Source organism: Crassostrea angulata, chromosome 6 (assembly GCF_025612915.1).
Source record: "Crassostrea angulata isolate pt1a10 chromosome 6, ASM2561291v2, whole genome shotgun sequence".
Lineage (NCBI taxonomy): Eukaryota > Metazoa > Mollusca > Bivalvia > Ostreida > Ostreidae > Magallana > Magallana angulata.
In genome coordinates, this window is record NC_069116.1 from 58037240 (window position 1) to 58058514 (window position 21275).

Sequence of the window (21275 nt, forward strand, 5' to 3'; positions counted from 1 at the left end):
ACTAACTCTCTAAGCCCCATTATGTGTCGTCAATACTAACTACTACCCCCTACACCTACTCTAACAAACACTGCATCAATGCACTATTCATCAATTACATGCACATAAAATCATTAGGGTCAACAAAACACGACACCACCAATGAATTTAAAAGTGCAAATCTCAGCTTTTCAAAACAGTTGAAACAAATTATTTCTTGTCCTTAAAAATGTCAATGTTATTCGTATTATGAGCATTTTAGTAATGAACTATGCATTATTCTTTTAAAGTTAAATATTACTTTTTCATTTTGTTGAGGAGGTATGGAACACCTCCATGTTGGGACATACTTTCTTTTGAAATAAAAAATAAAACTCAGCTCTCATAGATATTTTTGTTCAGAATTTTGATGTCTCATTGTGTAGTGCAATACGTTAAAATGACGGCTACCAATTAGCACGTCATAAGTTTGAAACCCACTGGAGTTTTCATAATCTTTACCTCTCAATAAATGTAAAAAAAAATTATCAAATGGTGAAATATTGTACAAACTGATAATGCATAAATCCAGGCAGACCTGGGTTATCTGTTTTTGATACTCTTACTCAATCATAGTCATGTTATTTGTAGTTATATTTTGAAGTAGCTAACTCTTAGTCATTCTGTCTTAATCAAAATTTACCGTACCTAATTAGTTTTTAATTTACATGCATGCATCTGTCTGATTATTTTCCTTTTTTTCACCCTCTTTTTTTCTGATGATTATTATTTTTTTCTTCTAGAAAAATATAAGCAGCCACTTCCAATGTAGTTGCGGAATGTGAGGAGAAAGTGTGAATGAAAAATCTGTGTTGCATTTATTCAAAATGTTTCTTGTGTACATAGTAATTAAAATTTCTAGTAAAATATTGTACAAGTTGAAAAAAAAACAGGATTATATTTTGAATATACTGCACTTTCATCAACATTAATATCTCAATAAGTCCAGTACAACCTTAAATAAGAGAAAAATTTTAAATGCTCAGTACTCAATCTCAATTCATTGTGGTAGAAAAAAGGGGGATGTCATACCAACAGGCATGATCATAGTATTGATATAATATAAATCCTTACCTCAGTATCAGACAAGGGGTCAAGGTCATCGTCCACTGCACTCAGAAGCTCGGTGAAGGCTGCCTCCATGTCGAGTGTACTCAGTTGAGATCGGTCAGACGTCGGGAGGGAACTTGACCGCTTCTTTTTCTCGAGCCACTCTAGCGGCGAGTTTTCGTGAATTCCGTCTACCACACTATTGCTGCGACTATTACTGCGCTGTAAACTCACTTTCGATTCTTTTGCATTTTGATTAATACATGCATCGTTTTTGGAAGATGAAGCACTTTTGGAGTCCTGAGAATTATGAGCTGAGTCTCTTCTGTGTGGGATGATGGGGGGCTTATGGTCCACAAGAACGTCCTCAGAACTCTTCTTTTTACACTGTATCTTATTTTTGTCTGTCAATGTATGATTTGTGTGCAAGTTGTGTCCCCTGACAGGTGAAATCACACTTTGTGTTTGAGATTCGTTCTCTACCAACGAATCCTTCTTCTTGTCACTGATTCTATCGTACACCTTATTCTCACTTATCCTCTCACAGAATGAGCGTCTCTTGTGTTTTGGATTGGGAGTGTCTCCGCTTTCCCGAACTACCGCGGTGACCTGTGACCCCAAACTTCTCCGCCTCTGGTCTAACTGCCCTACGTCTCGATGGTTTTCTCTGTCTACAATCAAACAATAACAAAGTTAACCAACTGTGGAACCAAACTGTCTTTGTATAAACACACAAAACATTTCACTGTTAACAAAAAAATAATCTATTAAATTAAGCATGTCTATATGGTCATGCCATCAAGGCTGTCTGCAGTGTGCAGTCTTTGATCACACTCTGCTGAGGAATATCGTGTTCTGTGGATTTTTACTCCATTTATTCAGCTGACATCAGGCATCCTGTACAATAGACTCTGGGAGTCAGACTACTCTGAGAGGAAGGGAATGGTTTCCTATTGTTTATATTTTCTCCAACCACAATGCAGTGTGAATCATTTCTTAAGGAAAGACTTCCAGCATTTTTTCTTTTGCACAATACCTTGGAATGTTTCTGGGTTGTCTCCAACCCAATTGAAAATTCGGTGAAAATCTTCAAGCGTGTTTATCTTTCTCTGCAGAGCTTGACAGTTGAGGTGCATTCTGCAATACTATTTTTAAACCTTAATTTCAGAAACTTCAAACTTTTAATCTAGATTAGATTTTCTGCAATTGTTTGATCCAATTTCATGACAAAAAACAGCAAAGGTTGCTCGTCTTGAACCAAACCAAGAGTAAACACCAAAGACAGACACAATTAAGGGGGAAAAAAGCCGGCTTGTAATATAATCAAATAAAATGATTTTAGTTTTCCCCTTCTTTCTATTCAGTAGTCATAATAAAACAAGAGCTATCGCCACAAAGTCAAGTAAAGCCATTCATAGGCCAAGTAGGCTGTATAACTTTGTGTACATACATCGTGGAAACCATCAATATACCAGAACATTTAAACAATTCCATGTCAATGGGCTATATAGATTCACCTAAAACACACAAACATGTATATAGATAATACATCATTACCTAGACATTTCCTGTAGTAATACATGCGCTCCATCCTCTTACATTAAGTACGTTCCATTTTAACCATATTCACACTTCACTTTGTGAGAAACCGATGATCCCACATTTTAAATAAATATATATTGCTTATTCACGACACTTTTATGTCAGGTATTTTTTCCCTGATTTCGGATGCGCTTTTTGTGTCACATGATCAGCCTGGTACCAAATAACTCTTCACCTTGATCAATACGCCAAAGATTCCGTTATTGAGTTATTGCATCAAATTTATCCCAGGACAAAATCAATTGTTTGAGTTCAAATATTCACCGCCGCTGCTTTATTGACAAGTGGATATTAACGAGGGACAGCCCCCCAAGGGTCTACAGGTAAAAGGCAAAAATGACGAAGATTCCTCAGAATTGTCTAAGATCTGTCTTCAAACCGAACTTAGGATTAAAAGATCCCTAACTGTGTCAGTGTAAATTTCACACTCGACCTTCTCCAACTACCAAAAATCAACACGACCAACATGCGTACACCAGATATGTCAATAATTCCTATGTTGTTCAAATATAGGAAAAATATAAGAACTGCAATTGAAACGGGTGTCCGAGTTTGGAGACCTTCACTCATCTAAATTCCTTGAGAGGGAAGTCTCTTCATTGTACACACATTTATTCCTTTATATTTTCTGATTACAAACCCATTTACCTAACTGGCAATTAAGGTTAGAGCAGAAAGGGAACTAATAAAGTGATCAGCGATCAATACTGTGTTAAAACATTACATTGCATTGAACCGATGAATGGTGCTGCATTATTCAGTAGAATTCAACACCTTTACAAACTGATGTAATAAAAGACGGGAAATTCGACCTCATCTGACGTCAACATTTAGACATTTTACCCGCCACAAAGTAACAATATGCAAGAAAGTGTTACCTGAGTGAGAACTTTGGGTTAAGTTCCATTGTTTCATATTGACCGTGTATTTTGACACATACGTAACCCTGTCCATGTTGTTTACTATGAGTCAGTTAAGTCCAAGACCGTTTATACCTATCTCAGCTACAGATAAAAGTTAATACTTAATTCTTTGTATTTAAATATTCCATTCAAATTAAATGGCCAAAATCTGTATGTTTAACTCAATGATCCATTGTAAATCTCCGACTCATAGAAAATAAGAGGGAGACGAAACATGCAAGTGAAGCAATCGGAGTGCTATTTCACCGATAACAGGCAATGCTTTAAAAAACTCAATAATTACATAATTACAACTCTGTAAAAATAAAAATCCTAGGCACCTATATTTTTGTTTGGCCTTGCTGCATGTTTCTGTCAAAATGTGTAAAATAAATGTATGTTAGAGCCCCTAGATGGCACCGCGTGGCGACCAGTGGCGTTCTCCGTTACAGGAGATGTTTGTTCAAACCTGATCACCACCGATATGCCGTCACCAAAAACGCTGTCTCACTTAATATTTTTTATGCCTTTTTTACAATGTCTTGTGAAAGTCAAAGTTAATTGCCAAATATATGAAATGATTTTCAAATCTTTATATAATACATTTCTTTTGAAAGTCAAAGTTGTAAAATATATGCACTGTAATGTCATTAAATGCAACTGCATGCAAATTCAAAAGAATAAAAGCATAAACTTTTAAAGGAAATACTTAAATTTCAAGATTTGGATCTTAAGACTGCATTAAATGACTATTTTTACTCTTTCCACATTTCATGCACTGATAATTGGTTTTTATTTCTTTGAGGGTACCTTACACAAGCCAACAATGTCTTTAAGTACATTGAATGTTAAACGGAATGGACGAGTATATGCACATAAGTTAATCTTTAATGAGAATTACTATTAATTTCTAATCTGATAATCGGCAAAAGCTACGATACATCAACACCTCTTACACGGATCAAATTCTTTTATGAACATAAATAATTCTGCGATTATGTTGGCTTTTACAAAATACATCGCACAATATCTACATAATTCTACAGACCATTGCTTATCTTTGACATCATTAAGGGATCAATTCTATGACAATTTGTTTAGCTACAGGACTGGAGAGGCCAATCTTCTAAGCTTCTTTAAAACAGGACAATACCTAACGGATTTCAAGTTCAAAGTAAACAAAATTTCTCATCAAATGACCAACAAGTTGAAATCTTTTCTCACTTTGTGGGAAAACCAAAGAGAAAGCGTTGATCATCGGATTCCTAAATCCCCCACAATGATAAGGATAAAACAGGGATCTCTTGACTTAACCCGAGAGGGAAAGACACGAATATAACGAGTGACCACAAGAAAATATCTGAACATTAATATTTTATGTTTCTGTAAAACTTCCTCATTGATTATTGGCAGCTTTAGATTTATTTTCATTAAAATTCACTTCTAAAATTTACATTTGACAAACTTTGAGAAGTTATTTGACTAAATTAAGGGTTAGACAATTAACTTTTAATGAAGTTATCATTGTCATTAACAATAAGAACTTTAAGTTGTTAAAAACTGCCTAACTTTTATTCAAAGTGAAATCATTTTCTTTTACAAAATAAAAACAGTTATCATTTAATCGATATCATTTAGCACCAAAAGCCAAAATTGAATGCTGCAGGTGTTAATAAGTTTGTACTGGTACAATGGGACTATATAATGCCCTCAAAGTAACTCTCACCACGTCCCTAATCAAGAAAACAATCCATTAAACTCCAGCACCCCTGAGGAAACAAATTAAAAGTTTAAGAAGTAAATCAGTCATTACAACTTAAAGTGTGATCTGCAGCCTAAAGCAAACACAGCTAAAAACTGGATCAGAGAAAGCACCCAGTCTAGATAATGGCCATGCAATTTCTCTGTCTTTAGTACTAAAGACACTGTGCCAATATTTCCCAAGCATGGCCTATGGACGAGCTGATCACACTTGCATGCAATTCTGTATCCCCTGTAAGCCTCTTTTTTCTTCTTTCTATCAAAGCAGTTTACAACACAATAACCTTATATACATTTAGTTTGTGGAGCTTGTAAATACGCCAATGCAAATTTCCCATATAATTAGTTGGTCCTAGTTTATGTTCAATTTAAGGACCCACAGCATGTGGGAGATTTATTCCCATAAACATTTGGTTAAATGCGTATGTTCAACTCACATAGGTATATGAAACGTAATAAAATTAACATACTGTTGATACATAAAGATCACATGCATCAAACCCTCAAAGCTTTACAGCAATTTATGGAGAATAAAGCTTTAACAAGAATAGAGTGCTGAAATCGATGCTCTCCAAAAGTATTAGGTCCTTTCAGGTTAATCTCAATGGAAATGGATCCGAATTGTGTGAGTAGAAAATGAGTAAAGCTTGCTTTCCTCTATCATTACACATCTACCAACACTATTCAATCTAGTTCTACAAATAAATTTCTTTTCTCAATCATCTGTCTCTCATGCAAGTTCAAGGTCACTCTTACCGAGACCTCCAAGGTCAAGGTCGTGATTTCATAAGATGGCTCTTTTCTTCGTCTCTCCCTTGTAGCCAAAATCTTGAAAGATTTCCAATTGAATTTAAAACCTAAAGCTCAAAGAAAGCATTCCTAATGTTATAATGGCTCATATATATTTGCTTAATGCAGCAAATTTCTACTTGTGACAGATTTAAAGTGCAAACAAAATACACTTTATTAAAGTGTATCAATATATAAAGGCGCAAATTGAATGTGATATATCAGATTTATTCCCTTTGGATGTTTATATTGGAGATTTATTACAGTGAAATATCAAATTATAAATTTTAAAGACATCGACAAAAAGAAAAACACTTGAATGTACCCCAAAAGGGAGATAAACACTTCGGAACCCTCAAAATAACCTCCCCTGATTAAATCTTCCATTCAAATTTACCCACTAATCTTGGCAATGTATAATTATTCCTTTTGAGAGAAATAAAACGAGTCAGACAGTTTGGTACCTAGACTGGGGAGATGAAATTGAATCCATGGACCTTCTTTTTTTAATTTTTTTTTTTCAGGTAGAAAGATAAAATGTCCCCTAAAAAGTCAGGGACCTGTATGTTTGGATAACTTTGTTTTTTAAAATTATCAGATTTTTCTTCTTCATGCACGAAGTGACTCAGCCGCACAATGGGTTTGAAATATTTACCTCTAAAATCCAATAATGTACGGCTGGCAGATATAACTGATTAGAAGTTTTAATGCTTGCTAACTGGTAAGAGTTGCTGCTTCTTTTCTGTTTTGTTTACAGAAATTCACACAGCGTAGCTGCTGGCCCGAAACAATAAAATTGTCTCAAGAACATTTTATGAATATGTCGACTAACACGGAGAATCTTCTCCTTAGCACACAAGACCCACCCTAAAGGAAAACAAAAATTAACGAAGGATCGTCAAAAAGGTGGTTAACCTCCCCCCATTTCTTTATGTTGTAAAACGGCAAAGCAAGGTGCAAAATACAGGTGTTGCACTTTCTTCTGCAGGGACTCGCATTATATCACATCCTGTGTGTGACTTGTTACAACCATGCAATGACAATTCAACAAGTCTCATAACATCCAAACTTTATGTTAAAGTTCATCATAATGATCGTTGAATTAGTGAAAGACATATTGCTTTAAAGCATTTTACATAAGCAAAGTTATGTAAATTACTCTGCTACTTAGTGAGACCAAAAAAATTTCAGAAGTAGTCTGCAATGTTTTCTGCCAAGGAAAATTAAGCAGTGCAACCTTGTGTCTGTAGTTTTTTGCAGACAAATTTAGATTTTGAAGTGCTCATTAAAATATCTCTCAAAGAAGAGTTAAATATGTCCAAGTCCAAACCAATGATTCACCACTAAATATTTCTTTGCATTGCATGCAGCTTGAAAAAAAAGAGTTTTTAGGTTCAGTAAACATAAAATTGGGCTCTGCATTTCTTGTGTCTAAAATAAGTGTTTAAAGCATTGTCAAATTGCAATGAGCATTCAGTTTCCAAAAATAATCTTCTCCAAAAATTCTAAATTTTGATAGTTTCTTCTCTCCATCTTGCTGTTAAAATTTTGAATACCATATATTTGGTCTGAATATTTTTAAAATGAAGAATGGCAATCTTACCAGGCTGTGTCGTCCACTAGCTGGAGAGAGTAATCCGCAGCATGTGCACCTAAACACAGCATTCAAATGACAGCCAGCATTGTGTCAAAAAGAGCTACCAGGTGAAGCAAAACACCTCAACTCGACCAAAAAAAAAGGTATCAACAGCCAAAGCAAGCTCTGCGCTTGACAGAGGGATGCCCTATTCAGGTCTTTGTGGGATCAAAATAGTATCCTAAGTATCGAGTTAAACGACCTCCAAATTGACAGGCGGGCTATATATGGTATCTTTTTTAATAATCCATCACTCTGAGGGTCGGTCTATTTAAGAGAAGATAACTTAAGAAGTTTGAACTGCATCAAGTTCTTTGAAGCAATCAGTCTGTACGAGTGACGGACTTTCATTGCGTGATAACATGGATCAGTGCTCTTTTTATGTGAGCGAATAATGGGCCAATAATCACCAGAGATAATCACACTGAAGTGATGAATGTTACAGGTTATAAGAAGTTCTGTCTACAGGTGTAATTCAACAAAGTAAACTCAAATCTCTCCAACAAAAAAACGCATTAAAAATCATACCTATTATTTTTTAATTTAAAAAATCACAGCTTCAAAATCCTATTTTATTTAATGTTCTTTACAAAAAAATTCTAACAATTTATTTCACACATCTTGATGTACCAAAAATTGAATAATTAACAACATTATCTATGGATTTTGTTGCCAAATTTCTATATGCATATACAATACAAGAGAGAAAGCTAATTTATTTCTATCGCATAACTATTCACACTGAAAGCCTTCCTGTAAAATATGAAAGTTTTTCAGCATAATGGGTATTGAAGGACCCCTGCATGGAATAACATTTGATTTGGAAACTGATTTATTGGACACTTTTCTTCGTAGGAAAGAGGATTAGTTTGTGGAGAATTTAAAAGGGACATCACCTGCTCAATTCTAATTGAAATTGGCCCATTTTAAAAGCCTTGATCTATTCGATCCGATTAAAATTACATTGTGCTTAAGAAGTAAACATTTTTGAAATTTACATTAGGTATGTAAACACGCAAGCGGTACAATGTTTGGAAACATCTTGTCTCATTTTTCTCAGAGATAATATAAAACCCTTCTGCTTGCTTGAAGAATTGGCCGATTGTTTCAATGTCTGAAAAGCGGCTGTCAAAACTTTTCACAACCAGGCAAAGAAAAAATCAAGAAATAAAAACAAACCTCTGTGTGACAGTTATGCTGTTTTTCAGAGTGATGTAATTCTATAAATGACAACCAAGCCCTTAAAACAGTGAACTGCTGTTAATAAGTTCATTTTACCTGAAGAAATGGAAATTGTTTCCTTTGGCACAGATAGCAGTTAACTTTCCCTTGTTACCTCTCATTCCTTCTCGGAATGGATATAAAATCTTGGGTGTTTGCTTATGAAGGAGTGTAATTGAGCCAAGATTTATTGCCCATTGACCCCCAAACTTTTGAATCCAGACTCCAGTCCAATCTTACTCTGACCTGATATTAGAATGCAAGCAATAAGTGATCGGCATTAAGATGTAATAAATGGGAGATTGATTTAGAGTAGAGCGTGTCAGGTCATGATAAGGTGTGCGACAGGTGAGAGTTTCAGCAGGTAAAAGACTCCTGCCTGTCCACTTTTTCTTGTGGGGCCTCTTAGTAATTACAGGTACATGTAATAACACCTGAGATATGCTGATACTTTCTGGTCATTGGAGAAATCAATGGACATCAATGGATAACTGACAGACAGACTGACAGACGGACAAAGGGTAGCAAAACCCAGAACTAAGACAAGGCCATTCATGTATCATCCTCTGCTATATAATTATCTATCACGGGTATTTCAAAAAATCAATAAAATTGAAAAACATATTCCATCTGACCGGATATGGGGACACATTGAGGAATTTCTGATTGAACCCCTGGATTTTCTTGTTTACACGATACATGCTTATCTGGTAAAATATTCTGTTAATATTATCAAGACAACACAGCTTATCCCTACCAACAGCCAAACAGACGAAAAATCTGTAGAATGTACATAAACATTCTCTGTTAAAAGAAACTGAATTTTCAACAGAGATAGTACACCGAATGTTCTAATGATAAAACATGTATATTGCCTGGATCTTTTATCTCAAAACTCATTAATATAGTGAGAAAACGAGTGATGAAAAACCCAAATGTATCACTCTACGGGCTAAAAAAGATGCATTGAGTTTTTAAACTATCAGCAAAAGCATTACAGGTCAAACTTCAAGGGTAATGTGACATACTTTCACAGAGAATGAAAACATAAAAAAATTCCTGTTATGCCTCATCATCTGTTGGATAACAAAAATGCAGTAATCTGAGGAGGTAAAATTAGCATAGGTTATAGATCAGCTTACAAAGTGAAATCTATGGCACTAGATTATTGACACAATGGCACAATGACAGCCACAGACTCTACATTATAGAGACTTAAAGTACAAGAGTTAATGTGAAGAAACTAGAAAGATTCCGTTCCATCCCATTAAGAAAACTATTGAATACCCTTCAGATGCTAGCTGTTCTTCACTCAAGATGTCCTTACTTTTACTACCATTGTGACATGGATCTTGGAACAGGGACTCCGAGTCCCTGGGTGCAGGCTTTTGTAACACACCTCTACAGTTTATATATACACATCAGTTAATTGTCAAATGTAGTAGTATTTACATATATCTCAGACTTTTATCACACACCTTTTGTACATATATAATTGCATTCATGTCACTTTTCTTCACATCTTTAAATATTGATGTTTCAATTTTGGCATCATTTTTTGTGGATTATGTAAGACAGGGTTTTATGGACACATAAATTTATGGACATTGATTTTTTGCCATGTTTTCATACTTTGATTAACATTTTATTTTGCTGATAGGCTAAACTTTCTATATTGTATCAAAGGAATATGACTAGGGTACCAACAGGTTATCTTTATATTAAAATTCAACTTCACCTATAGCTTATCTTCCTTCATGTATAACATAACATATGCATAACACAAATATGTAATTTAGCACCTTAATCTTTATGTAATGCCACGTTAAGTTTCCTTTATATTTGCTTCTATGTATCTCTTGCTATATATAATCTCAACTATATAATAGTTCTTAAATTTCCTCTGATGTATATTTCAAAATTTTACTCTAAATTTTGTTTTTCTGCAACTTTTCTACCTTGATAAATATTTTTATTACTCAAGGATGGAATGTCAAAATAAGCACAATGGTAGTTTGAGAAAATTTGGCTTTAATTCTGAAGAAGGACAGAGTGCCTCTTTGGCGGTCAATATTTAAGCCAAACAAGGGGTCTTAGGTTTACAGAATGTCTCAACAAGCCTTTCTTCTCTAAACGAAGCAGGAATATAGCAATAGGGATGTGTTTTGTTACTGTAACAAAGACGGGTAAACACTCTAGATCTACAACGCTGCCTCTAATACCCCCCCCCCCCTCCCCTACGCACAATGTCCACAAACGATCAAATTCAAAACATTACGACATTAACCCTCAGATGTCAACCATTTAAAATGGCCAGTTTGCATCATGGGCCTCCTCAGTGGTTGACAAGAGGCATTAAGCTCATTGTAAAATTTAAGGCCACCTAAGCAATTTAGGGAATACACACTGAAGGTCAACAGAGCGAACAAGTATCGGCCCTGAACTACGGCCCACAATAAACACCCATAATACCCCAACAGCAATGAAGATGCTAATGAGTTAGACAAATATTGTAGTAAGTTATTGCTCCTGATTTTTACAAATCTCTTTTATACCCTAGGCAATGAAAAATGGTTTTTAAAATCTCTTTCAAAATCTTTTTCCATTAGGTCAAATATTTCCAGATGTCATAAAAGTAAGAGGCTCTCCAGTTAGTTGATTCTCTGAGAAATTACATGATCTATCATGCTTGCTGTAATGGTATTCTCAGAAACAATTGAAATGTGATATTAAATTCAAAATAAAATTGCAAGTTTGAGGACCTGAAAATTCACAGACAAATATTAGTTGGTTTGATAGCACCTTTCTTGTTTTTTGTTTATGGAGCAAAATTTTCTTATCATAGCGAAACCTTGCATGCATGAAAAGGATCAATTTAACCCTCTTTTAGCATTGTCCATCTGACTCTGTAATAACATCAATATGTCAACGGTAAACTTCTACACAATATCACAGTACATTACCAGTTTAATAAAACAAAACAAGTTGGATAATAAAAACCCACAGGTGTGAAATTCTTAAACACAACTGTCTTCATCAGAACTAGATCTAATTAGGAGACGAAACAAATGACCATTCACACTTTACGTCAAATTGTTCGCATTCTGTAATCCTTTTTCTGTGACATTTTAACACTTATTAATGTTTCCAAAGTCTAATCAGCATAAAAACAACACCTGTGATGATGCTAAAGAGATTTTCAGAAATTCCAAAGTGTAAAAAAATATGTATCATTTGGATAGGATATTTTTTTTACTTGAAATCAAGGCCACTACACAATATAGCTTGACGTTTATATTTACAATGGAAATCACAAGTTGTCCCACAAAAAGTTTAGCAATAGAAAGAAAACCATTATCTCAAGAATTTTAAGGCATTAGAGAGTTCAATAATTGACAACGCTTTTTGTTACTTTAATATTGGTAATTAATGCAGATTATAAGGGACGGGACAATCCTTCTAACTCTTCCTCTGATTTTCAAAAAATTTGAAGTGATGAAATTCTCTCCCTTTTGACAGTTACTGCCAATTCAGTAACACAGATATGTATCCTACCTTTGTCTCGTTGTCGAAGCTGACGAAGGGCGAGGCGAATTTGTTTCTTCTCATCGTAATCGTTGGTCTCACTCAGCTGAAATTACAATCACAAAATAAGCTCAGAACATAAAATAGCTACATGTCTGAGGGGCCAAAATAATACAGTCTTAACATAATGTCATACCAGCTAACACAAGTTGTCAAAAATTTATTGAATGTTTTTGGTGAGTTGGTTCAAGTGAAGAGTTTTTCAAAAGACTTTGAGAGTTGCATGTTCTACCCCTTATATTTTAAACACTAGTGCGTTTGATAGCGCAGAAAAAACAGCAGATGACAGGTCTTATTCAGACTTTCCAAAGCAGAGACAAAACTCGCTAGCTGGGCTGTGGCCAAAGTTTAACTCTTACACTGAGAGGATCTTTATTCAGATCTGAGAACATCCCCATTGATAGTGTACTTGATCACATACAAAACTGAAGCCCTGCCAAATCAATAATCAATAATAATGATATTGAATCAGCTGTCAACAGTTTTTGAGGACATGCGATGATCAGAGACCAATGTTCACGAAAGTGATTTGTTTACATGGTCACACAAAATACTCTCATCTATTCGAAACTCGCAAGATAACGAATGTGAAATTAAAATTTTTTAAGGAATTCTATCATCGTATTATCTCCTTATGGCCCCATAGAAAAGGAATCCTGATTTGACCAGTTCCTGCAATGATACTCTACGGAGTTTGTCCCTACCTGAGAATTTACGGACATAGTGGAGTTGATTTTCCCACACAGATCCTGTATATCCACACTATGTCTACGATGTAGTTCTCCCGGATACATCCCCACAAACTGATCCCAGTCAATAAAGCAAGAGAAAATGACACAAAACTCTCTTATAATTAGCCATAGTTCCACAAATTAAACAGTCAAGGTTGAAGGTTTCTGAAGACATTTAAAACACTCCATGACTTTTGCAATTCAGTTTCCATTCTTCACGACCCGTTCTATCTCCTAATAATTACTGTATATATGTTTAAATGGCCAAGTATTTAGGACCCCAAAAGGGATTTCAATAATCCCATTTAAAATTCTCGATCTCTTCTTTTTCATTCATTTTGGTTGACTCTGATTTCCCCTGTCTGTCTATAGAACAAGGGGCTTACACACAATAACTGTTTATACATGTATTTCATTTTATCATGTGTTCCTTTCATGCTGACCAGAACAAATTGGGGAGTTTTGAAAAAGTTATACATAAAGTGTACTTATATTTCTAAAGAAAGTTCAATCTGTGATTAAAACATTTATCCCCTTAGACTTTAAATGTGTGAAGTCCAAGTATGAATTTCAAAACACATTCAATTGAGCAGAAACGATTCAAAGTGTCCCTTTACTTCCCAAGCACTCCTTCTCTGACAGAAATAGACCCTTGTCTGCATGTAGTAAGCCTGTATTTAGTTATATGGCCGTTGTCTAGGGACTATTTTTTACATGCTGTATTGTGTCGGACAATACCTGATCAACCAACTCCCAGCTAGATGTTACAAACTCTGGATCATTTAAATTTGTGGGGGGGCATTTTTTTGTAGAATTGTATGGATAAAAAATTCATCGAAATACTTATACATGTATGAAGAAATTTCATAATTTGTTGGACATGTTAATTGATAAGTGAGGGGTAGCCATAAAATTTATGATAAATATATAAATAATATTTGAATGATTCCATAGAATGGCTGAGAATTTGGACTCGGACAAGACTGCAATAGGAACCTACCAGTTTTCTGAGTTCTGGGATGTCCTGGATCGAGTCTAGTTCTCGGAGCTTCTCTGTCATGTCACTGCCACGCCCACACTGAGGGGGAGAGCACCGACCCATCTCTGCAACGTTCAGCTCTGAAATTAGATATAAAAACTCCCATCTAGCAATCCATCATCAGATCTTAACAATCTAATTTACACATTTTCAGGAATTTTTGTGATTCTTTTATATCTTATATTGTACATATATCGGTAGTTATTTCATCATCTCCCTTTTCGTAAGCCCCCATTTTTTTTTGTCAGAGACCACATTTTTGGAAATTACAGGGATCAATACTCTTAAGGACATAAAAATAAAATGATGTATACACTGAAATATATATTACTATATTACATTTAATATAGATAGAGATCATTGTTATTAAATATTAAAAATAATACTTGATAAGTAATTAAAATTCAATTCTTTTAATTTGGTTTTACAAACCCAGATTAACCGTTAGCAAATTAAACGCAGGGCTAACTTCAAATAGTAACGCAAATGAAATATTATGAATTATAATCTGTGTTAAAATAACCAAAGACAAGAATAACCCTGTTAACATTCATACTTGGTACATGTACTTTTATAAAATTAATCCCTAGAAAAATAATAAACTTACAAACTCATGTTAGGCAATAGAGTTAAACGGTTTAATTTTTCTCAATATTTCAAAATGAATAGATATCGTGTGTATAATGGTGTATAATGACTGTCAGTCTATCAGTTTATGCTGTGACTGACAAATTGCAGATGATCAATTTCTAGATAACTGGGGCTAATATTCCTACTTCAAACATACCAATTGTCTCCAATTGTCTCAAATCAGAAATCCCTCTGTCATTAATGTTAAAATCCAAGACCTAATTTCTTTAAAATGATATAGAGCATTTCTTCTACAAATAGGTTGACAAGGAATTGTCATCAGAAAGTTCCTCGGAATTCTGTAATAACCTCCCATTTGAGATCGGATAATTCAATGCATCTAGGGTGAACCCTATAATTAGCCCTCAGACCTAGTAGGGCCTAACAGCTTGACAAATATTCACCTTTTTTTAACAGGAATTTTATCGAGTGTTCTATCCAAATTATGTGGTCATAAAACAGAGCAATATTAAGAAACTCTATTAAAAGCTTTCTGATTTTATGGCATCATAAAGTAAAGAAAGGAAAGCTGAAGTGTTTGACAACCAACATATCAGTTTAACAGAGTGAAACTTCAAAAGCCCCATAATGACAGCCTCAGTGACACTGATGGCGATTTTGTTCAGCAAAGATGAATTTATTCAACAATATAAAAATTCCCATTTTATCATGTTTTATACACGTGTCTGTCATGTTACATCTAAACCATGTGACAGTATTAGCTTACGTACCGTTTCTATTGTAACACAATCAACAATGATAATAATTGTCTATGATGGATCCTTGATCTTTACAAATTCAGTAATTTCAAAGTACACAAAATATTTCATTTAAAGGAAAAACAACTAAAGAAATACTAAATGAAATAATTTGACAATTCAGTGTAAAAATGGGATATACAAATAAAATGTAAATTAGTAATAATAATAATTTTACCTTTAAGGAGAACCATATCTGTTCACTCCTGACTTATTCAAACAAATTATATGAAAATCAATTTGTCATTAACCGAATAATCTAAATATAATTGTTTGGAACTTCCATGCTAAACAGACAAAAGAATACCTACAATAAATTAGCAAATGCTTAATCATTTAATGCACACGTGTGCTTATGGGCTGTTTGAATGGAGGTAGATGTTTTGAGTGGGTTTAGGGTCGTAAACTTCTTATCTTAGATGTCTGATCGGCATGATTTGGAGTTGTGTCCCTTGTTTATAAGACAATACTCTTCATCAGAAGACATCAAAGTGTCAGGGGTCTGATTTGGTGCCAGGAATTTGATAACCGTACATCTACAGCCCTTCACCGTAAAATACTGTCAGTCAGTTAAAAGGCTACCCTAAACATTAAAGCGTACGCTAAATTGATTTAATGCAATGAAATGAGATCATAAACGGACTCCTGCAAAGATGGCATTTAATTCATGCCAGATATAATTTTAAATTCAGTTTGACAGCCCTGGACGTCATCATTGTCACTGAAGAATTTCCAATACACAAACACAAGACAGCCTGTCATTCAAAATTAATCAGTGTATGAGAAAAAGGAAAATTTAAAATCGAAAAAGATAATTTACCCTGTTTCTTTTCTCGCAGTTTCCGAATTTTATCTCTGATGTTTCTTCTCTCTGTGAAATCTGAACATTTCCTCAACTACAAACAGGCAAAAGATAAATAGTTTATTGTACGTAATTAACAGCATTTAAATTATTGTTTACAAAAATCAACATGTTGACGAAAAAACACTCAGACCGTGGGGGAGGTGCCGATCCCATTAAAGATCTGAATGGTGATAGATCTATATTCACACCTATTGTCTACTATATTTTAAATGTAAGAAATTCAACATATCTGAAATACCACAATGAGTAAGACCCCCATACACTTATGTAATTTAAAAAGCATGTTGATTGGGGCACAATGACTTCAAGTCCGCACCACCCACACAGGTAGATATCGATATACCTATCCTCAAGGTAGTTACATGACAAAACCTATACCCATTTTCCACTTCTAAGATCATTTAACAGTTATCAAGAATTATCTCTCAAACAGGTAACATGTTTGGACTTCAACACTTACATGCATGTACAGTAATTGAACAGACACTTTGAATCCATATAATGTTACAACTGGGGCAAACAAAGGTTTATTTTATCTATAGTCCATGTACGGTTTTGTATTATTACAACTCTTTCATTGAACATTAATAAAAATCGTCAATTTGAGTGTTTTTTGTTATTTCTGCTTTGATTCACTATATACTAGTATCCAGCAGTGAAGCTCACAGGTAGTACATAGCAATGCTAGAGTTATCCCTCTTGGAATGCTTGACTTGTCCATTTGATCACCAATGGCAAGGCACAAAGGGTTAATCAAATAAGATTCATAGCACAATGTTTAAATTAAACATGATGAAAAAAGTGCCGTCACAAGTTCCAGATAAAGGACAATTCATAACAGTAAAGTTGGTGCCACAAAGAACCTAGCACTTAAAAGACAGTCTTAGCACATTTACCATATATCCTGGTTGTTAAATAAGTATCACTTATTTGATTTAAGAGAATAATTAATGATAATCATGGCCATTCATGAGACATTTACAATTAAAGATTTTTCATTATTATAGACAAAAAATGGACCTGGCTCTGCAGCCATAAAACTTAGATGAGCCTACTTTTGATCTTGGTCTCACTTTTTCAAAATGAATATATACATGTACATTTGTATTGGTAGTGAAAAAGTGAGACTGCAGGGACCAAAAGTTAGCTAGCCTAAGATTTAAGGCCCTGGGACCAGATCTGACGGATAAAACAGACCGCACCTTTTCCTGTAGGCTACTCAGCTCCGCCCTCCACTCCTCTGTCTCGTGACCCTCTGACCCCTGGGAGACACTCCGGATCACCCCTGTGTAGCTGTCTTGACCCCCTCCTGGATCCGACACACTCCGTGACATTCTGGGAGCTGCCTGGGGTCTGACTGAGAGGTCATTCACACTCAGCCTGTCTCTGGACCGAGATGACTTTCTCCTTGATTGCTCTTTCTGCTCTGTGGCCACTCCTTTTGTCTTTGTACTATCTAAAGACTCAGCAGTGTCTGGACTTAGCAAAACACTTGATCCAGAGAGAGGCACATCTGACCTTCCATTGATACAGTGGTTCACATGACAACCTTCAGGGTCATCACTATGCTGTGACCTTGACCTACTGGAATCCTCAGATGACCTTTCCTTAGATCTACTTCTTCCTCTTTCTTTGGGACTGGCCTCTGGCTCACTAATCTTTTTACTTGACAGAGAAACTGATTTTCTTGATCCTCCAGGACTAGATTTAGTTTGATCATTCTTCATCACAGAGTCATTTTCTCTGCAGTTTTTGATTGCGTTTTGAGTTCGGATCCGATTCTCTTCAATCCTCTGTAAGAGTTTCTTTTGTCTGTCCGAGTCTGTGATTGTAGCGGGTTTGGAAGGTTCCAGTGAATGGAAACACACACTACGAAAGGTGTCCTTCATTTTCGCATTTTCCGCCATTGTCTACATTCTCCAACAAAAACTCATTATCCTTCCACTGAACACAATGTCTCACAAATAAACAAATCCGTTTCTGAGGTATAATCAAGAAAATCTTATATGTTCAAGGCAGTGAAGTCTTTTTTGAAACAAAACAGAATGGTGGTAATTGCATGAATTGTTGAAGTCTGAGATTTTGAAGTGGAGAATTGGGATCTACTCATAAAATGGGGTAATGATGTGCTTCTTTGAGCGAACTAATTGATAGATCTTGTTCCAGCCCAGCTGATGCGCTAACTTTGCTGATCAGTCTTTTAAAGATCTTGAAATCTTCACAGTTCATTGTCAGTTATCAGTATCATCCCCACAACTCGGCTAACAAGATCTGTTGTAACCTGAAAATAAAGTGACAAAAGTAAAAATGTCATTCTCTACCTACATGGGCTATAGATTTTTTATGGAGATTTAATGCACTGTTAATATTTAAAGCTCTTCTAAATCATTGCTAGATTTCAAAACCTTTTATTTTTTTCTGCAGGGAACATCAAGTTACAGTGCTCATTTTGTACAAATCCCTCTAGACATACATATTCAAATGAGGTAAAAACGTTTGAATATATATAACAGCAGTTGTCACCAGGGCATTCAAAAACTAAAACCACAATGTGAAAACTTAAAGCATTCCTCCTTCAAATAAAGTTCAGTATTTAAATGAGAGGATAAATTAAGCTTTATGAAATTGTACAAAGATCAATTCAAGGAATATCAGATCATCTTCGCTAAAAAAACACCATGTAATTTCAAAAAACCTGTTGAAAATGTTGAAAGTCAGAAGCTTCCACTTTACTTGTGGTAAGCGAGATGTCATATAGTTTTCTGATTATCAACATGTATTTAGATTACAAGACTGAGTAACATTTTCTTTCATGCTGTGACTTTAATATTTCACACTGCATTTAATTTTTTTAAAAACAGGTCAAAATGTCTTAAAATATATAAATCTTAAAACAGACTTCTTAAAAAATGCACTTTTCCAAAGTGAACTACATTTTTTTATAAAGAAACACCAGATGCCCCTTGGAATCATTTCATAGGTCCAAACAAGGTTGTTCCTTTTCTTCCTATTGTATCTCGCTCACTGATTGTACCGTTGTGAAGTAGACAAGTGTAAAAGTCTGTGTTGACAGAAAATTCTAAGAAACTAAAAAAAAATATTTTTGCAAAGAAATTAATATAGCGTACCTATTTTGGAATCAAAACGTAAAAATAATCAATTATTAGGTATGATGAAAGGGAACAACCAAAGTTAGTTTAACCAACAGCTAAGCAAGGCCATGTCAGAGATAACTTAGGAATGTGTTTTTGTAATATCGATAAAAATTTCCAATACATCATTTAAGCCAACAGTATTTCCAACAGTCTCTCCAATCCGGCAAGTGACAATTATAATCCCGAGATCTTTCTGGATTGACACACAGTTCAACAGATTAGACCACACAGTTCAAAATCACTGTTGTGAGGCCAAGATGGATGGCTGAGAAAAAGTCCAGGTAATATTTTACAACTCCCTCCAGTGAACTCATAACTCAGGGTTAACTTCTTATTACCTCCCTTTGTGGTGACAGGGGGAGGGAACTCTAGCACCTAAGTATCATCAACAGGGAAACAGCTGATTTAATACATCCATTGGATAAAGAATGGGGTGAAAGTTTATTGCATGGCATTCACCAATTTATATTAGCTAGAGCTGTCAGAATCCATTTAAGACTCTGCCTGGGGACATCATAAATCTCAAATTTCATCAAACAAAGGTAATCGCGAAACCTTAAGTATGAAAATATCAGCATTAAGAGGTGAATTTAAAAGATAAGTATCTTTTCTGGACAACAATAACTCTTGTGTCTAAGGAAGAACATCTGCCAAGAAACATGTACATTTATAGCTAATAGTGAAAAATGTTTATGCATGCATTATAAATAATACCAATGGAATATATATCTTTACTTCAGACGGTCAAGATAGGCCATTGCACCATGCAGTTATTTAGAATTTTTTCTATTCCAAGATTCAAGTATCTATATATCTAAAGAGCCACTTAAATTTAGAGACAGACAAAAGCTGGACAAACAATGTTAAGATATAGATAAACAGAGCTTTTTCTGGTCCAAACAGTACATGAGCAATAAGTGCAGCTTTTACCATATAGAAAACTCCCTCAGTTCCTTTTCCTGCTTTATGTATATAGCACCACAAATCAAATTACCAAGCACTTCAAGATACAGAATGACATAACAGAACAGACTCATTAGAAGTTCATATAACAAAGTCTATATAGTTCCTATGACCATACTTTTGAAAGAGAAAGTGATAGCCACAAATATTTACCGTCTGTCAAGGGCCTATAATATCCCACCTACAGAGCATTAAGCCTCTTAATTAGACAATTTCCAAACAAGCCCAATGAAGTAGGTATTCCTCCCATTGAAGTTTTATCAGAAGTACAAGCAAACAGTGCCTGAGAGTTTCTTCAAGTGGTCCTACACCAAAGCTGCTTCATCCAGGAGCCATTAAATGTTACGCAATATTTGGAATTTCTGGTCATCTTACACAAGACTATGGTGCCCAATATGAACAAGATCTGCACACAAAGTTATGATCCCAACAATCCAACTTCAGTCGATGGGATTGCTTTGTTTGGCAATATTACTTGACATTTGTACACCCTGTCTGTAAATCTACCCCTTGTCGCTTGTTATCTTTCAATATAAGCGGTATATTACCTTAAAACAGAAAGCTCTTCAC

General features: G+C 34.9%; 1 protein-coding gene across 11 annotated transcripts in view; it reads right to left on the minus strand.

Moving 5' to 3' along the window:
- Positions 1-21275, minus strand: part of LOC128186487 (titin-like) — a 44785-nt gene that overhangs the window by 18694 nt on the left and 4816 nt on the right. For 7 of the 11 annotated variants that reach the window (XM_052856267.1, XM_052856268.1, XM_052856266.1 and 4 more), the window contains 5 exons: positions 17790-18868; positions 16543-16618; positions 14296-14414; positions 12535-12610; positions 1093-1739 (listed from right to left, as the gene is read on the minus strand). In XM_052856267.1, the coding sequence (XP_052712227.1) occupies positions 1093-1739; positions 12535-12610; positions 14296-14414; positions 16543-16618; positions 17790-18494 (1623 nt within the window). In that variant the 5' untranslated portion in view covers positions 18495-18868. Of the gene's footprint in view, positions 1-1092; positions 1740-2625; positions 3249-3548; positions 3690-12534; positions 12611-13268; positions 13552-14295; positions 14415-15900; positions 16014-16542; positions 16619-17789; positions 18869-21275 lie in introns of those variants that run through there. The other 4 variants (XM_052856273.1, XM_052856275.1, XM_052856276.1 and 1 more) reach the window with 4 other exon arrangements.